The 16466-nt window shown below is 43.4% G+C and overlaps 1 protein-coding gene across 1 annotated transcript in view; it reads left to right on the forward strand.

Moving 5' to 3' along the window:
- Positions 1–14909, forward strand: part of XPNPEP1 (X-prolyl aminopeptidase 1) — a 35054-nt gene extending 20145 nt beyond the window's left edge. Inside the window, exons 11-21 of the mRNA XM_079976093.1 lie at positions 1213–1302; positions 1569–1619; positions 2500–2558; positions 4115–4192; positions 5326–5397; positions 8234–8294; positions 8977–9046; positions 10190–10363; positions 11718–11794; positions 12773–12871; positions 13586–14909. Of these exons, the coding sequence (XP_079832219.1) occupies positions 1213–1302; positions 1569–1619; positions 2500–2558; positions 4115–4192; positions 5326–5397; positions 8234–8294; positions 8977–9046; positions 10190–10363; positions 11718–11794; positions 12773–12871; positions 13586–13714 (960 nt within the window). The 3' untranslated portion in view covers positions 13715–14909. The remainder of the gene's footprint in view (positions 1–1212; positions 1303–1568; positions 1620–2499; positions 2559–4114; positions 4193–5325; positions 5398–8233; positions 8295–8976; positions 9047–10189; positions 10364–11717; positions 11795–12772; positions 12872–13585) is intronic.
- The last annotated feature ends 1557 nt before the right edge of the window (positions 14910–16466 follow it).

Raw genomic sequence — 16466 nt, forward strand, 5'->3', positions numbered from 1 at the left:
GCAATGTGGCTTTGAAACCCAAGCCAAGCTCTCCATGGGTTGCTTACAACCCCTGTGGCAGGAGGAAATGACTAACTCATTAAAAGAATTTATCTGAAAGAGTGTCAGATTAGAATAAGGCAGGGATTTGGGGGAAAAAAAATTGGCCCTACAGCAAAAAAACTACTTTTGTGGATTGGGCTGGAAAACATTCTAGTAGAGAGGAATAAAGAGGTTTTGTTCTCATCGTTTTGTTGGGGGACGGCGACACAGCAGCCTCTTCTGGCTTTCTGTGGGGAGGCTGTGACAAAACGCACCTTGAGACTTACTGTTATCCCATGTGAGGCATTTTTCTTCTTCACCTGTATGTAGAACATGAATATAGAAACCTCCATTAGCTAGAGCAGTGGTAGCTCTTGTGGTGCCTTCAAGATGGCGTTGGACTCCAACTCTCCTCATCCCTGGCCATTGGCCATGGTGGTGGGGGCTCATGGGAGTTGGAGTCCAACCACACATAGAAGGCACTCCACCGGCTACCCTGGGCTGCAGGAGCATGCCTTCTGTTTGAAATGGGCTCTTCTTTTTCTTTTTGCTTTCTGTGCTGTGTTACATACCTAACACAGAGTGCAAGAAGATTCTAAGGTACTTTTAGTTCAGTGTCACATGTATATGGCAGTGTTTTGGCACAGTCCGCAATGTTCTTTGAGACCACACTTCGCCCTGCTTCCTGCTCAGCTCATAAAGTGGCTTGCACAGAGCTGGAGACTTTCCAGAGAAACTATATGCAGAGGTGTGTCCGCTTCATGGAATCATAGAATTGTAGAGGGACCTCACAGATCATCTAATCCAGCCCCCTGCAATGCAGGAATCCTATCTAAATACGTAGATCCATGGAATTGTAGACTTCAGATGGACCATCTCTTGAAGGGCTTAGAACAGTCCGAGCAGAATTGAGGGGAAATGACGGGAAAAGGTGCAGGAAAGGGCATGCAAAATGATCTGGTGGTCCCTTGTAAGGAAAGGCTACACTTTGCCTTTCATGCGGACAGAAGATGATAAAGGATGCTCTTGGCTTGCATGTACCCTTTCTGTCTGGTCCCTGAGGCTTGGAAGGATACGAAGATGTAGCTAGCCCACTTCAGCGTAGTCTTAGTGGCCAGACAACTCCAGGGCCAGCAGGCAGTTTGGGCTCCTTGCCAAATTGTATCTTTCTTTTTTTCTTTTTTGTCTTAGGCTCACCGCTACCTCACCCCCTACACTCCCATATGCATTGCAAAAGCTGTGAAGAATGCAGCGGAGTCAGAAGGCATGAGGAGAGCTCACGTAAGTGATCTACCCAGTTTAGTGGCTTTTTTGTTTCAGAGCTGCAAATTATTAATTCTACTGAACTCTGCAATAGTTTTTGCAGAGTGCAGAGTGAAGTGCAGAAGTTTCTGCTTGGAAGTAGAAATGTCGTCTTTTTGCTACTGCCTACTAATATATTTCTTCCATTAAAATGTTTGGGGCCAATTTTTCAGTGGGTTATTCCATACAGGTGTATTTCATTAATCCCTTTACCTTGTTTCTTCTTCTTCTTCTTTTATTAACAGATTAAGGATGCTGTGGCCTTGTGTGAGTTATTTAACTGGCTGGAGAAGGAGGTATAGTTTTATAGATTTTTACTGAGAGAAGACTGTTACTGTATAATAGAAGATTGCATGAATATAAGCTTTAGTATTGCTCATGGTAACTACTGATTACTATGGCCTAGAGGGACGGAGAAAGCCACTGAGACTTTTAGGTCCTGTGAGGGCTGTTCATATTTCCACCTTCAGAGGAAATGATGAATTTGGAGACTGTTTTTGCTTGCCTTGTGTGATCGAAAGAGGAATGGTGAACGATTGGCTTGCATACAGGAGAAAAATCATGGCAGAGGTTGCCATAGTAGAATGTTACTGGAAAGCATCAAATTCTCTTCTGTTTTTTTATATGCTATATTGGTTTTCTCACAATGGCCATGTTCAGATATCACACTAAACTATGGTGCTTAGCACTACGTGAATGGGCCTGCGTTAGCCTTGGATTCAAACACTTCCCCCTTGCTCTGCTTTTCCAGTGCAGCCACATGCAGGGTATCAGAAGCTTTTGCTGCTGTTTGCCACCAATCACAGCTTAGTGGAATGTCCGAACTCAAACAAACTGTGTCTAGTCTTAACCATGGTTTATTGAAATAAGTCAACTTATGAAATCAAACTATAAATCTGGTTTCAATATAGCATAGTTAAGATTAACCACACTTTTAAGTTTTCCAAGGTAACACTAATATTCAATAGCTGTAGTCTACTGAGGAGAAAGTACCGTTGGTTTAGCCACTGCTAATGTCGTTGAGCCCTGATATTGATGCCCAAGGATAGCATGGAGGGATGGGGAGTCAACAGTGGCCTCTAAGGGAAAAGAGAGGGTGACTGGGCAAGATCCCATGAAGGCTACAACATGCTGTGTTTCCATTGTTGTTTACCAGGCTGCAATCTTTTCTATTAGGTTCCCAAAGGGAATATTACTGAAATAACAGCAGCAGACAAAGCAGAGGAGTTCCGTAGGTAAGAAGAAAGACAGATGTGGGCAATCTCTGGGTCATTATAGTCACTGAAATTTTATATAGACTTTGGGGAAAACAGGGTCCATTTGTTTAATTGGGAGGCTGCGGAAAGAAGGGGTCCGACTTCCAAGGCAGGCAGTTTAAAGAAGAGCAAACCTTTAGGAACATAAGAGCATTGGAAGAGCCTGCTGGCTCAACCTCACAGTGAATAGCTAGATAACTTTGAGGAAAGCCACAAGCAGGACCTGAGCATAAGGGACTCTCTTCTCCCTCAGTTTTCAGCACCTGGCATTCACAGGTGTGGCTGCCTCCTGGAGGCAGAGGATAGCCATCATGGCTAGGAGCCATGGATAGACTGATCCTTCATTAATTTGCCCAACCTTCTTTTAAAGCCATCCAAGATGGTGGATGCTACTGCCTCCTGTGGGAGTGAGTTTAACTAAGTGCTGCATGAAAAAGTACAGTGGTACCTTGGGTTACATACGCTTCAGGTTACAGACTCCGCTAACCCAGAAATATTACCTCGGGTTAAAAACTTTCCTTCAAGATGAGAACAGAAATTGTGCAGCGGTGGCGCAGCAGCAGTAGGAGGCCCCATTAGCTAAAGTGGTGCTTCAGGTTAAGAACAGTTTCAGGTTAAGAACGGACCTCCGGAACGAATTAAGTTCTTAACCTGAGGTACCACTGTACTTTCATTTGCCTGTCCTGAATCTTCCAACATTTGGCTTGATTGGATGTCCACAAATTGTTTTGAGAGAGGGTCCATGTCCTGCATAATTTCATGACCAAACTGTTGCCTTGTCTTCTCCTTGTTTGTCTTGCCTGGTTTCATACCTCTGTCTTAGACAAGCTCAGAACAATATTATGCAGTTCTTGGCCTTCAGGCTTATTCATCACATAGAATACTGTGCATGTCATTTTGGGCAAGCAAAGTGAACCCTGTATCTAAGACCAGATTGGCAAACTTGGCTAGGGAGTCTGCTGTGCATGATGTGGGGAAAGTACACCAACTCAATATGTTTCAGTACTCCAGCTGATACCTTTTTGGATGAACCAAGCAGAGGGTATAGAGCAAGCTCTGGTTTGAGATCATCACTAGTCCAGTTCCCATCTTCTTTTTTGGTTGGTAAAATAGGAAGCTTCTTTATAACACATCATCACACCATTGGTCCACCTAGCGCAATATTATCTATACAGAACTGCAGTGTGTCTCCAAGTTTTTAGAGGGCATTCCCAACCTTACCTGCAGATGCTGGGATTGAACCTGGGACCTTCTGCATGAAGAGCATATGCTCTACCACTGAGCTACAGCCCTTCCCCATACTTTAGGTTTGATGTTCATTGTCTTGCTAGAACAACCTGAGCAAGTTTTGGCCCAAATGGTTAATCGAGACAAATTGCAGGAAGACTCACCAGGGTGATCATGAATGATGAAATCTCAATGAAGGGCAATGGCAGAAAATGAAAACCTTTGTTCTCATCCTTTGAGAGGCAGGATGTCTCCTTGCTGTAGAAGTTCTAAATGACCTTTGCTCATGAAATTTCTCTTTTTTCCAGCCAGCAAGAGAACTTTGTCGACTTGAGCTTTGCTACAATATCAAGTACAGGCCCAAACGGTGCTATAATTCACTACAAGTAAGTAAGAGCAACAGAGTCCTTGCACTGGACACTTCACTACATAGTTGGAAGAACCTAGAGCACCATCATGCTAGTGTATCGCTGCTTAGTCTAGATTAGGAAATGTTCGCTACTGTTAACCTTCAAGTTGGCTTCTATGACCAAATCTTTTCTCCAGGATCCCATTGCACTTGGTGCGGTCCCCATCTGAGGCTTAACAGAACTTCAGGGAATCACGTCAGTTGATGTTATTTTCCGTATAAAGAGAGTTTGTGGCTGAAGCAGCAGAACAATGTTTCTTGTTCCATAACCATCTACTGTGGATGTCCAAATTGTTTTCAGGCGGTTGGCTTCATGAAGATTGGTTTTCCCTGTTTGGCTAGCTTCCTGTTTTTTTCCAACGTTACTAATGAGAGAGTTTGAGGGGTGGAGTCATTGTGGAGGGCTGAGGTTATTTGCTGCTGCAGAATGCAGAGACTAGAGGATTTCCTTTTGTCCTTTACAAGTTTCTCAGGGATTGCATGATGTTGAGGCTGGAAGTGTTTGTTTTTTTAAAAAAAGAAAAGATCTTGACATCCACTGATTCAGTGAAAAATTTAACCTTGTCCTAAAGTGCAGCTTTCAGTGCAAAAACTGATAACTGTGCAGAATTTAGCACAACTCTAGTTGAAATAATGGTTGAATGAAGTGCAAATACATGCAAATACTTTACTTTATCTATATTTTTTTTTTGAAGTGTTGGAATATTTCTTGGTGGCTCATAGACCTGTCTCCTGTCAGCTGTAGAATTTTCAATAGAGAATCATGTGATCAACAAGTAGGTGTAGATAACAAGCTCTTCCAGCCTTCTGATCGTCATTGTGAATGTGCTTCCACCACCAAATATTGTGATTCTATACAGCCTGTTATATAAGTTAGAATAGTAAACACATGCTGTACAATGCTGAAGATGCCCTCAGACACATGATGCTGACCTAAATGGGCAGCTGATTTGATCCAACAATCCATGAAAATTTACTAAGGACAAATACACTTGGCCCAGAGTTCATAATTTAATTGTATAATTGAAGGAAGAACTTGTAATTCAGTCTGTTTTCACTTGCTGGTTTCAATGAAAAGGTGAGACAAATCATTTTTCTTTTCTTGAATAGGCCTACACCTGAGACAAATAGGACTTTATCCATGAATGAAATCTACCTCCTGGATTCTGGGGCTCAGTACAGGTAAATGAAGCTTATAGGCTACTTCGCATTGGTGAACCTACACTAAATCAAATCCCACCTCAGATATAGATTTGGTATGGAAAAAGACACAGCCTTATACTATACTTGTTTAAGATAAACACCATGGAGAAAATATGAGTCATAGCAATATTATCCTGGCAAGTTGGGGGCTGTGCAGTTGCCTTTTGCTTTGAAATAGTGCTATTTCACACACAGTATCATTTTTTATTTAAGCTTAGAGTGAGTGGCTTGCTTAAGGCAACCTAGTGTGCTTGTAGAAGTGAGATTCAAAAGCTGGGGACTTACAGAAGTGCATAATTTCTTAGCCACAGCAGCATTAAGATGAAAACTGTTTTGTTCAGCAAGGAATGGAGCGGAACTGATCTGCGGAACAGTTCTTCTTTAGAACTGGGATGGGGAACTTGTGGCCCTCGAGATGTTGTTGGACTACAACTCCCATTATCCTTGACCATTGGCCGTGCTGGCTGATGGGAACTGGAGTCCCATAGCACCTGAAGGGTCACAGGTTTTCCCTTCCTGGCTTTAGAGGCTTGGCATTTTTGTTTTTTTGAAATTTTAATGGCCCCCTGAATAGGAACTGTGTGGATAAAACTTGTACAATGAGAGCCTTCTTCTCAGGCAGCCTAATTATCGACTTCCTCGGTGCCACATTGTGAAGCAGTCACTTGAATATAATGAGTTATGCATCCATGACATTCCCTAGGCTGTGGGGCAGCAGGGCTGAACTGGCTGATGTTGCAAAGTTAACTCGAGTGTTTTTAAAGTCATGTGCTAGGGCAGAGTGCCTGGAGAGAGACTTTGCACAAATCCTGCCTCCCCCGGGGGAAGTTCTCAGGGTCCTGCTTAACTCCTCTTAATGTCAACAGAGGTTGTGGAAAAGAAGTTATGAGTGGATTGTGCTCTTTATTTTCAAAAGTATGGATAATTTGGGAATTCTCAGAGACATACAGATGCCTTGACTTTTTTTCAGCACGGTACATATAGTTAAATTAGATGCTTGAGCAAAGCTCCATGATCTGTAGGACCATAGAGATGAAGGAGGCTTCCTTGGTCAGTGATCCCAACCCATTAGATAGAATTTCTTGATGAACTTGAAAACCTACTTTGCACTGGGGCCGTCTAATGAAATTAAGTGTGCATTGCACTTTCTGAACTCCCATCTTTCAGACTCTTAAGGATTTTCCACTGTACCTGCCTTTCTCTCCCCCCCCCCCCATTTTTTAAAAAAGTGTCGCTTAACACCCAGCCTGCAGAAGAAGTTCTGGAGAACTTGAAATATTTGCTCACTCCTCTGGGACAGGGTAGAGGAGTTATGCAGGGGTCCTGATAGCTTCCAACAACCCATGGATCAATAGAAATCCTGCTTGACTGGCTTTGAATACTTCCCCAAGCACTGCTCACATGTTCTCCAACTCACTTTCCCTAGTGCTGTCCTCAGAAGGTTGATTTTTGTTCCTTTGTGCTTTATGCACAAAGCTGCAGGATGCACATTTTGCCCTGATTTTTATTGGATTGGCAGCATTTATTTCCCTTGTTTTTGTTGGTTTGACGTAAGGAAGTGTGTCCTGCTTTTCTCATCCTCTGAAACATGCCCCACAGTACCAAATTATGTATCATTTATGAAACATAGCATCCCAGAGCCTTGAGTTGCATCCAGTGACTTCAGTTTGTACGCTGGCAGAGCTAGCCGGGGGGAGCGGGGGAGGGAGCAGAGGTCGTTTAGTACAATCTCTTGTGCTGGAGCCAAATCCTTTGTACCTCAGCTTTCCGAACAGCTTGCCCTGTGCAGAGACAACAATGCAGATGGTTATCCAGATTGGAATGTTCCATAAGCAGAGAGCAGGAGGAACCAACGGACACCAGCGCCGGGATAGCTGGAGGGATAACAGAATAGATTTGTTGGAAGAGAGTTCATTTCCTCTGAGCTACAGTTACAGATTCCGCTTGACATCTCTCCAGTGGCCTTGCAGTCTGTGAAAGCTTACTTGAGCATGCATTAACTAGAGAAAAGTTGGGATAGGGCTGGAGCCAGCTTCTAGAAGTTGCTCCCTTTAAAAAACAGCATAACTAAATAGATTATACTTTGAGGTGTGGCAGAAGACACCTGGATGTCCATTGGCTAGCTGATACCTTATCTCAGGAGGACGGGAGAAACCATCTGCTTTGGGGGTCTCTAATTGGGAAATCTCTTGCTAGCAGGTTTGGAAGGTCACAGCTGCCACAACCAACTACCCGTCTTGTTATTCCACCCTCTGTAGGCATACCTTGTCCTTCCCCTGCCCAGTGAACGTCTGCCCGTTGATTGCTATTTCTGCACTTTAGATTCCAGTAAGAAGGATGAGGCCCACAGAATATCTTGCTGTGTGAGCTGATTGGTGGGCAATGGTCTCCTGGCGTTTCCATGAGGAAATCTTGACCTGTTTCATAGCCTATTTTGATGCGACTCAGCAAGACCAGCAATGCCCATTCTTGTTATAGCTGAGCCTTACCCACTGCAGAACACTTGGAAGAAGCTCACAAAATTTTGCACTAGGCTGGCTATAGCTTAAAGTATATTCTTGACTTTTCTGGGAAGTGCCATAGCTCAGTGTTAGAGCATCTGCTTTACCTGCTGAAGATCCCAGCTTCCGTCCCCAGGATATCCAGGCAAGACAGGGAGAGACCCCTGCCTGAAACCCTCGGGAGTTGTTGCCAGTCAGGGTAGACATCACTGAACTAGATGGACCAATGCTCAGACTCGGTATAACGCAACAGCCTATGCCTCCACCTTTCTCTTTCGATAGTTAGAATGTTTTTCTCTTTCTCTTTTTGTAAGGGATGGAACTACAGATGTGACAAGGACAATGCATTTTGGCACCCCAACAGCTTATGAAAAGGTATGCAAGAATTCGGGTTTCATCGTTGATTCTCCCCAAACAGGTTGCCTTAGGCAATTTTAGATACAATAAGCACTGTAGGTTTGTTTGTGTGCAGATTTCACTTACTACAAGGACCGTGAGATGATCAAGTAGCTCTGCTTGACACCAACCCCCCCCCCGAAAGTCAAGGGTGGCCTTATTGTCCCTGGGCACCTGCAGCAACTCTCCCTCTTTATGGGTCCTGGTTTCATACCTCCCCCCTTTGTATCTATCCATTGGGAACCTTTTGGATATTCAGTTTTGTGGCATTATTTTTTCATAATCAAAACCACCTGAATATTTATAGAAGCAGCGTTTTCTCCAAAGGGGGTGGGGTGGGGCAGATGTTCTGGATGCCAATGTGTACAAGAGCCAATTAAAACATCTGGGGTGTAGTCCATATGTAAGCTGAACATCTAAGCTCTGACCACTGTTAGAAATTGCCCTTTATTTCACTCCTCCCTCCCTGTACACACACACACATCTTAGGGAGATGAGATATACACTGGTCGCTTTTACTATCAAACTGAGCTGCTGCTTCAAATATATTGGCAGACCCCAGTCCAGAATTCTTTATGCACTTGTTCTAGGTTGCAAGTGACTCATGGGCCAGGCCTTCCAATGCCTTCTGTTTTGTTCACCGTCTTCCCTTTCCTTCCAGGAGTGTTTTACCTATGTGCTGAAGGGTCACATAGCTGTCAGCGCAGCCATATTCCCCAACGGGACCAAAGGTTGGTCAGTTTCCCTTTCCTCTTCCTCAGCTGCAGTGGCACTCGGAATCAGATTTGTGTTTTCTCTGTTATCTAGTTATCAGGCCTTCATGAGGGAAGGGTTTAATGATGAGGAACTGCATACCTGTATAAAAGTAACTTACGATGAATAGAATTGCCACAGACGCAGATAAACCATATATACAAACTAAAGAAACTTAAAACTAACATTGAATATTTCCCTAGCAAATCACAACAATTCCCCTTTAAAAATGGGGTTCCTGTTTTAACACGTTAAGTAAAATAAAATTGACCCTGAAATTTAAGCCTGAATGAAATTATATGGAACCTGAATGAAAGAGTGTTAAGAAACTTAGGAACATAGGAAGTCGCCTTCTTTCTATGGAGTCAGACCATTGGTCCATTCAGTTCAGTATTGTCTGCTCTGACTGGCTGGCAGCTGTCTAGGATTCCAGGCAGAATTCTCTCCCAGCCCCGCCTGAGGATGTGGGGGGACCCTTGGCACACAATGCCAATACTCAAGCCCTGAGCTATGGCCTGTTTCCCCTCAATTTAGAATTCTGAATCTCTCAGGCAGGACGCAACATTATCCCTTTTAAAAAATGAATAAATTCTGCAAGATTGCAGATAAAAGGGGTATCTGTATTGTTCCCTCAGCCCAGTACACGAAAGGAAGGACACGATTATCTATCTACACATCACACAATGGAAACAGAATGTGTGGTCAATTGCTTTATCTGAGAAACTAACTAAGAGAGTACATTCCCCAGTGATGCGACTGATACGGATGATTTTGCTGAAATACGGCATACCTTTATAAAATATCCAAATGAACTCTGATGACTAGCATCCACTATATATGCATATAGATTTATGGGGAAATTTGTTGTATGAATTAGTTTTTGTTCTGGGGGAGTGGGAAACCAATTTTTTGTATAATATTATGGTCGTGCTTAAATCCTGTTTCCAAAGGTTTTTTTTTTTTTTAAAAAAAATCATAGTATATAAAGGAAAGTATAAAATTGTATGCACATCTTTTTCAACCTGCAAGTTCAGGATATGACTGTCAGAAACAAGGCTGCTCGCTTTCTGCTCAGTTTGTTAATATATTGTGGACCTGCAACTTCCTTTTGTGTCTTGTAGGTCACCTCCTGGACTCCTTTGCACGCTCTGCACTGTGGGACCAAGGCTTAGATTACCTGCATGGCACAGGACACGGAGTTGGGGCTTTCCTAAATGTCCATGAAGGTCCATGTGGCATTAGCTACAAAACCTTTGCAGATGAACCTCTGGAAGCTGGGATGATTGTTTCTGATGGTAATTAATTTATTCCCATTGACTGCAATGGGACTCATGACTCTTGTTACATGAACTAGTGTCTTCTGCCTCTTTGGCTTTTAATAGAAGAATTTCATGTGATCCTCTTGGCTCTCTATGTTGTTTCTGGGAAAGAATGGGAGGGTGGCACCTCTCCAGTCCTTAAATATCAACATTGATTATATTAATACGTAGCATTTATATAGTGCTTGCAAGTGTCCAAATATATTTGAATCACAGACTCACAGAATTGTAGAGTTGGAAGGAACCACAAGAGTCATGTGACCCCACCTCTTGCAATGCAGGAATTATTTGCCCAACGTGGGGCTCAAACTCATGTCCCTCAGATCAAGAGTCTCATGCTGTACTATCAGTTTGCATGCATTGATCTCAATAACGCTTACATTCCTGTATGGTAGTTCAGTATTATCATCATATCAGGAGCAGCTTGCCTAGTGGGACATCAAACAGGCTTTTAACACCTCCTATCCACCCCCCTCCTGGTAAGCATCAGTAACTCCATGATGAAATGAGAAAGAAACAGTTAAACAAACAAGAAATTAGACCCGCTTTGAGGAGGAACGAAGTCTATTAGAATAAAATAACAATCGAAAATAGGGTAACATAAGTCCGTGTGTAAGAGCTTTCAGCTTTATGGTTATTTGTTTGTCATTTGTTTTGTGTTTTCTTTTTAGTTTGTTTCTTAAGTATCATGTGTTTATGTGTTGTAATAAAAAGTTAATAAAAAGCATAATAAAATAAAATAAAGTAAAGTAACTCCATCTCCAGGAAGCTGCTGCTCTGAACTACTCTTGCTTCACTTTATAGATGAGAGCCTGAGAAATGGTGCCTGGGCTCACCTAGCAGTGAGTGAGGTTTGAGGCAGGGATGTCCCCTAGCTGTTATGGCAGCGATTTGTCAGCCCAGGATGTATGCATTAAGGTCTGATTTTGCTGGCACAAGCATTCCATAGATTTGGTGCACATTATCTCTTGTCTGCCATGTGAATTTTGTGGGGTTTTCAGGCAATATTGCTGTTCAAGGGCTTTGGTTCTGCCCCTGCATAAAAAAATCATCCATCCTGGTTTCCTTTCTTACGGTGTTGGGATTTTCACCCCCAAGTGCTGCCTCACCAATGCAGCCTCTGTGACCAAGCCATAGAAGAAGCCTTTACTGCCTTTCTCTACGAAAGGTGTAGATGTGTTTTTGGGTGTGATACGGAAGATTCTTTGAACTCCAAAATCTTCAGGTTGCTTGAACAGAAAAGCTGGGCCTTACTCCCAAGGTTGTTAGGGGGTTTGCCCTTTGGGGAAAATTTTTCTAACAGTGTTCCTGGCTAACTTTGTCTCTGCAGAGCCTGGTTATTATGAGGCTGATGCTTTTGGGATCCGAATAGAAAACGTTGTCATTGTCGTTCCTGTTAAAACCAAGGTGAGCAGTTTCTTTGCATGTCTGAGAGGAGTGATGCCTCCTTACTGTGACTTGTGAGCACGATGTCTTTCCAATAGGGAGTGAACCTGCCTTCTTCCAAATGTTGTTGGGCATCGTGGTCCATCATCCCTTACAACTGGCCATGCTGGCTTGGGCAGATGGCAGTTTGAGTCCTCCAGCATCTCAAGGGCTACAGGTTCCCACCAATGATTTCAAAGCCACAGCTTTTCCATCCTTGCAGTGCTTGGTTGTTTCTGCCGTTTGGAAGCTGAAACATAACTTTGGAAAGTATCCTTAATCTTCTATTAACTTTCCTAGTTGCTGATGAAAGGGAATTTTTATGTAGGAATGACAAACATAAGAGAACATTGGGTTGAAACATGGTGTTTGGCACAAGATGGCCAACCTTTACATTAGGACCTTCAGTGGTGTCCAAACTTGTTTCAAAAAGGGCCAGATTTGATGAAGTGAAGGGCTGTGAGGGTCGACCAAAGGGCCAGCCTTTTTTTAGGATTGCAGTTTTTTAATGATTTTACCCCAAAGTTGTTGAGCTCGTTTTATGATTGAAGTTGTTGAGGTTTTTTTAAAGGATTTTACCCAGGAAATAAACTGCCACAGGGGCCAGATTAAACCGACTGGCGGGCCGGATGGATTACGCCCCCCGAAATGGACTTTAGACATGCATTACGTTACTTGACCGAAAATATTTTTATAAAGGTGGTGAGAACAAATCTAAAGTCAGTTTTATGCACCAGGGACAGTTCTCCAGAGGGATGGATAACATGTCTGGATTTGCTTAGTTGAACTCTCTCAGAATATACCCTTAATGCCACCGTTCTCCAGTTTTCTGTCATCTCATGAGAGTTGGAGGACACCAGAATGGGGAAGGCTGCATTATGGGAAATCTGTGATGGTGAGAGGGGCACTTTTACTCAGCTAGAAGCTTTCTCCAATGACTGGGATATTTTACCTCCGTAGTATAACTTCAGCAACAGAGGGAGTTTGACGTTTGAGCCTTTGACCCTGGTTCCCATTCAAACCAAAATGATAGAGGTTGATTTGCTAACTCCAAAAGAGGTAAGGAAAATAATAACTGTGTTGTAAAACTTGAGACTTTTACTGTGAGGACTTGAAATGCTTGGTTTTCTTCCCCCTCATTTCCAGACAGGCCAGGTCTTGATGAAAACCTCCATCTTAGTACTTAGCTATCTTAGTTTTTACAGCCAAACCTGTCGTGGTCTATTGCCAAACTTGACAGAATGATAATACAAGTGGCACCGTGGTTATTTTGGGGACAGAAGGTGGGGAGAGGAACTCCCAGATTTGCAAATATTTCAGAAACTGAGTATATATCAGGTGAAATTCCGGGGCATTTTGCCATTGAGGTTGTTCTGTAGTGATGCATTCATATGTATCTTATACTTGCCATGAAATCAAGAGCTGAAATTTAAAGACAAAACAGAAACTTGCTTGCTGGTACTCTTCCTGCCCAGCTTTTCTCTGCGCATCATGGTAGAGGGCATGGCTAGCTGCCTGGAACACTGAACCTTCCATGCTGCAGCATTTTGTTGCGGGTTCAGCTTGCCCTCACAATTGCCGTTGACCTCCATCCCTCCAAAAGTGATGCACAAGGGACTATTGTATTCAGCTGCACTTCCCCATAGACATCAGTACACAAAGGGCTGCTCTTCACTTCAACTATTTGAGCTTTTTAGACATATATAACCCCTTCCCCCCTTGCAAGTAGCATTCACAGTGGCTGGAGATCAAGATGCTCTCCTTTCTCTTTAGTGCGACTGGGTGAACGAGTACCACAGAAAATGCCGAGAGGTGGTCGGGGCAGAGCTCGAGCGACAAGGACGGCAAGAAGCTCTTCGGTGGCTCATTAGGGAAACGGAGCCCATCTCCAAGATGCACTAACAGCAGCGCACGTTCTCTTTGTGTGTCTATGTGCGTTTCTGCGAGAAAGTCATTCCTTTTTACAATTGCAAGTGCAGTATTGGTTCGGCTTTACAATAATATACCATGCCTGGGGAGGGAGAGTGAAGTGGGGGGAATGTGAAAACCCTTTCATATCGGTCAGGAGAGACACTTGGTGCTGGGGCTGGGTGGGATTGAATATTTTTTGGGGTGTGGAGGGGATTTCTTTCCTTGTGATTCTTTTATTATTATTTTCTTGATAATGAGCAAAAATAAATTGGGAGCTATGGAGTCTGTATCTTACGGAGAAGATGGGTCAGTGGAGAACAGCACGAGGTCACTGAAAACTTGCTGAATCACTGGATTCTATTGTTTATGCAACCGCCAAGCTTATGCAGCTGACTGAAAACTACCTGGGAAGTGTGCAACGTGATGCAAGTTAATTGTTGCGATGTCCTGCCAAAGCACTACAGAGAACAGGGCTATGCATCAGGTGGAGATGCGTAGTAAAATGGGTCTCCTGTAGGGGCCTGAGAACAGGTGTTCCCAAGGACCCTGTACTGAAAACTTCCAAAGCCTTGCTTTTCTGCATTTTGCACCTCTCAGAAATGCAGCTCGGAGCAAGTTCACATGTACACAGTGACTGCAGCATCGTGTTATCTCTTGGCTGCTGTGAAGTGCCCCCCCCCCCAGCTCAGTCCTGTGCATGTCTACTCTGAAGAAAGTTCCACTGTGCTCAGTGGGTCTTACTTCCAGGTAAATGCACAAAGATTTGCTGCCACAGAAGAGAATGTCCAGATAGTCCTGGCTTACCTTAAGCAAAATTATTTTTCACTGGATGCGGTTGTGTGTCATTGAGCAATAAGTGATGGGGAAAGGTACCTTCTTCTACAAACCAGCCCCGACTTGCAGCGTCTGTAAGTTGCTTCTTGTGATGAAAATCGTTTTGGACACCTGCAGTGTTTAAGCATGCAGTATAATGCAATGGTAGCCACTTGGGTTTTTGTTTCCCCCCAGCTCTGAGGGTGTGGGCTCCTGGGTGTGACCATTAAGCAAACGTTTAGTGTTGAGGATGGAGAATGTTCAAAAGCAGCCTTGATTGTTTTGAGTGAAACTTTTACACGGCTAGGAACATGTCTTTGCTCTACCCACAGTCAAAATCTGGAAGTGCCAATAAACATCATATACTTCTTTACTGCTGTGTCCTATTTCACAGATTTCTAAAATCCCACAAATGCACCCCAAATTTCTGCAATGGGAGCATGCTGTGGACTCTTAGGCATTTTTTCTTAATTTAATGCAGTCTAACTGAACAATGTGAGAAGCTTTGGAGGCGGGAGTAAGGGCTTTAGTCTTCCTTAGGATCAGAGATCTGAATGTGGGCTGTCTACTCTTTCACTCACGGATTAGAGTGGACACGTAAAAGTTAGATCTAGTTTGTTTATTTGTTAACATTGTTAACTCACCATTCTCCAAAGAGCTCTGGGGGTTCTGTCAAGTCCATCCTTCAGTCGAAAGATATAAGCCAGGTAGCTCTTAATATTTCTGCAAAAAAAAGTGTTTCAACTGGGAAGTTGGTGCTGAATTGCTCTTGCCTTGGGCCACTGAACAAATATTCAACATCAAAACTCTACTCCATTCCAGCAATGGGGAGTGCCAGGACAGAGCACACCCACACCCACCCACAGGTAAACGGGGGAAACAACTTGCTGCAAAATATTTTTGCATACACAGTTCTTTTCCTTCCATTTTATCTTCACAACAACACTTGAGAGGTTGGATAGGCTGGGAGAGGAGGACAGGTCCAAGGTCATCCAACCAAATAGGGTCATTGCTGTATGGGGATTTGAACCCGGACCTCCCTCATCCTATTTAGACATTTTAACCACTGTATCACCTGGGGTCTCTTTGTACTCCAGACCATGCACTTTCTATATTATTGAGCCCGGTCTGAATCTTTAACAGGAGGAATTGCTGCATGGGCACTAAATAATGAAACGATGCTCCTAAAATAATGGCATTCCAGACAAACACTCTTCAAGCAAATCTTTGTTAAGGCTCAGTGTCATTAATTAAAAATGGAACAGGCTCTCACAGTCCTTAAGAAGTTAACAGTGACCTGTCTCTTGCTGTATTTCATCTGATTTCTGTTCATGCAAATCCTCTTAACTGTCCCTCACGGTGGCAATTTGCTAGTTCGGCTGCCATAGTCAGGCCCATATTGGTTCCTACTAATATTAAAACACGTCACTCTCTGAGGCATGAGCTTGATGGAATTAGACCAGGTTTTGCAATACGAACGCAAAGGTGCCAAAGGATTAAAAGAATCCTTATTAAGAAGTGCTCAGTCATTTTGTGCGAAGAAACGGGCACATCAGGATGAGACAAGACACTCAAAGGCAAATAGGCCTAGTATAAATTTGCAGCACTCTCAAGTGCTGAGGTGAAGATAAAAAAGCAATTTTTTTTTTTTGGGGGGGGAAACATGGAGTGAAGAACTTCCATTCGGCACCGGAATCAAACCAAGGGTACTATTGAAGAGGGGGCAAAATCTGCCTTCCAATACTGGGATAACCACGGGATGGGGGCAGGATTTCCCCCCTACCTTAAGTTGTCCTCTCCTCTACTTTCCCCCACAGATTAGAGTCATTTGCTTCCATGTAGGAGATGTGAATTGTCCCCTTACAGTGACGGAGGCGGCTGTTGTGGTTTGCATTGCAGTGATATCAGACATTGTAGCCTCTTTATGCTG

Source organism: Podarcis cretensis (assembly GCF_951804945.1).
Source record: "Podarcis cretensis genome assembly, chromosome: 5".
NCBI lineage: Eukaryota > Metazoa > Chordata > Lepidosauria > Squamata > Lacertidae > Podarcis > Podarcis cretensis.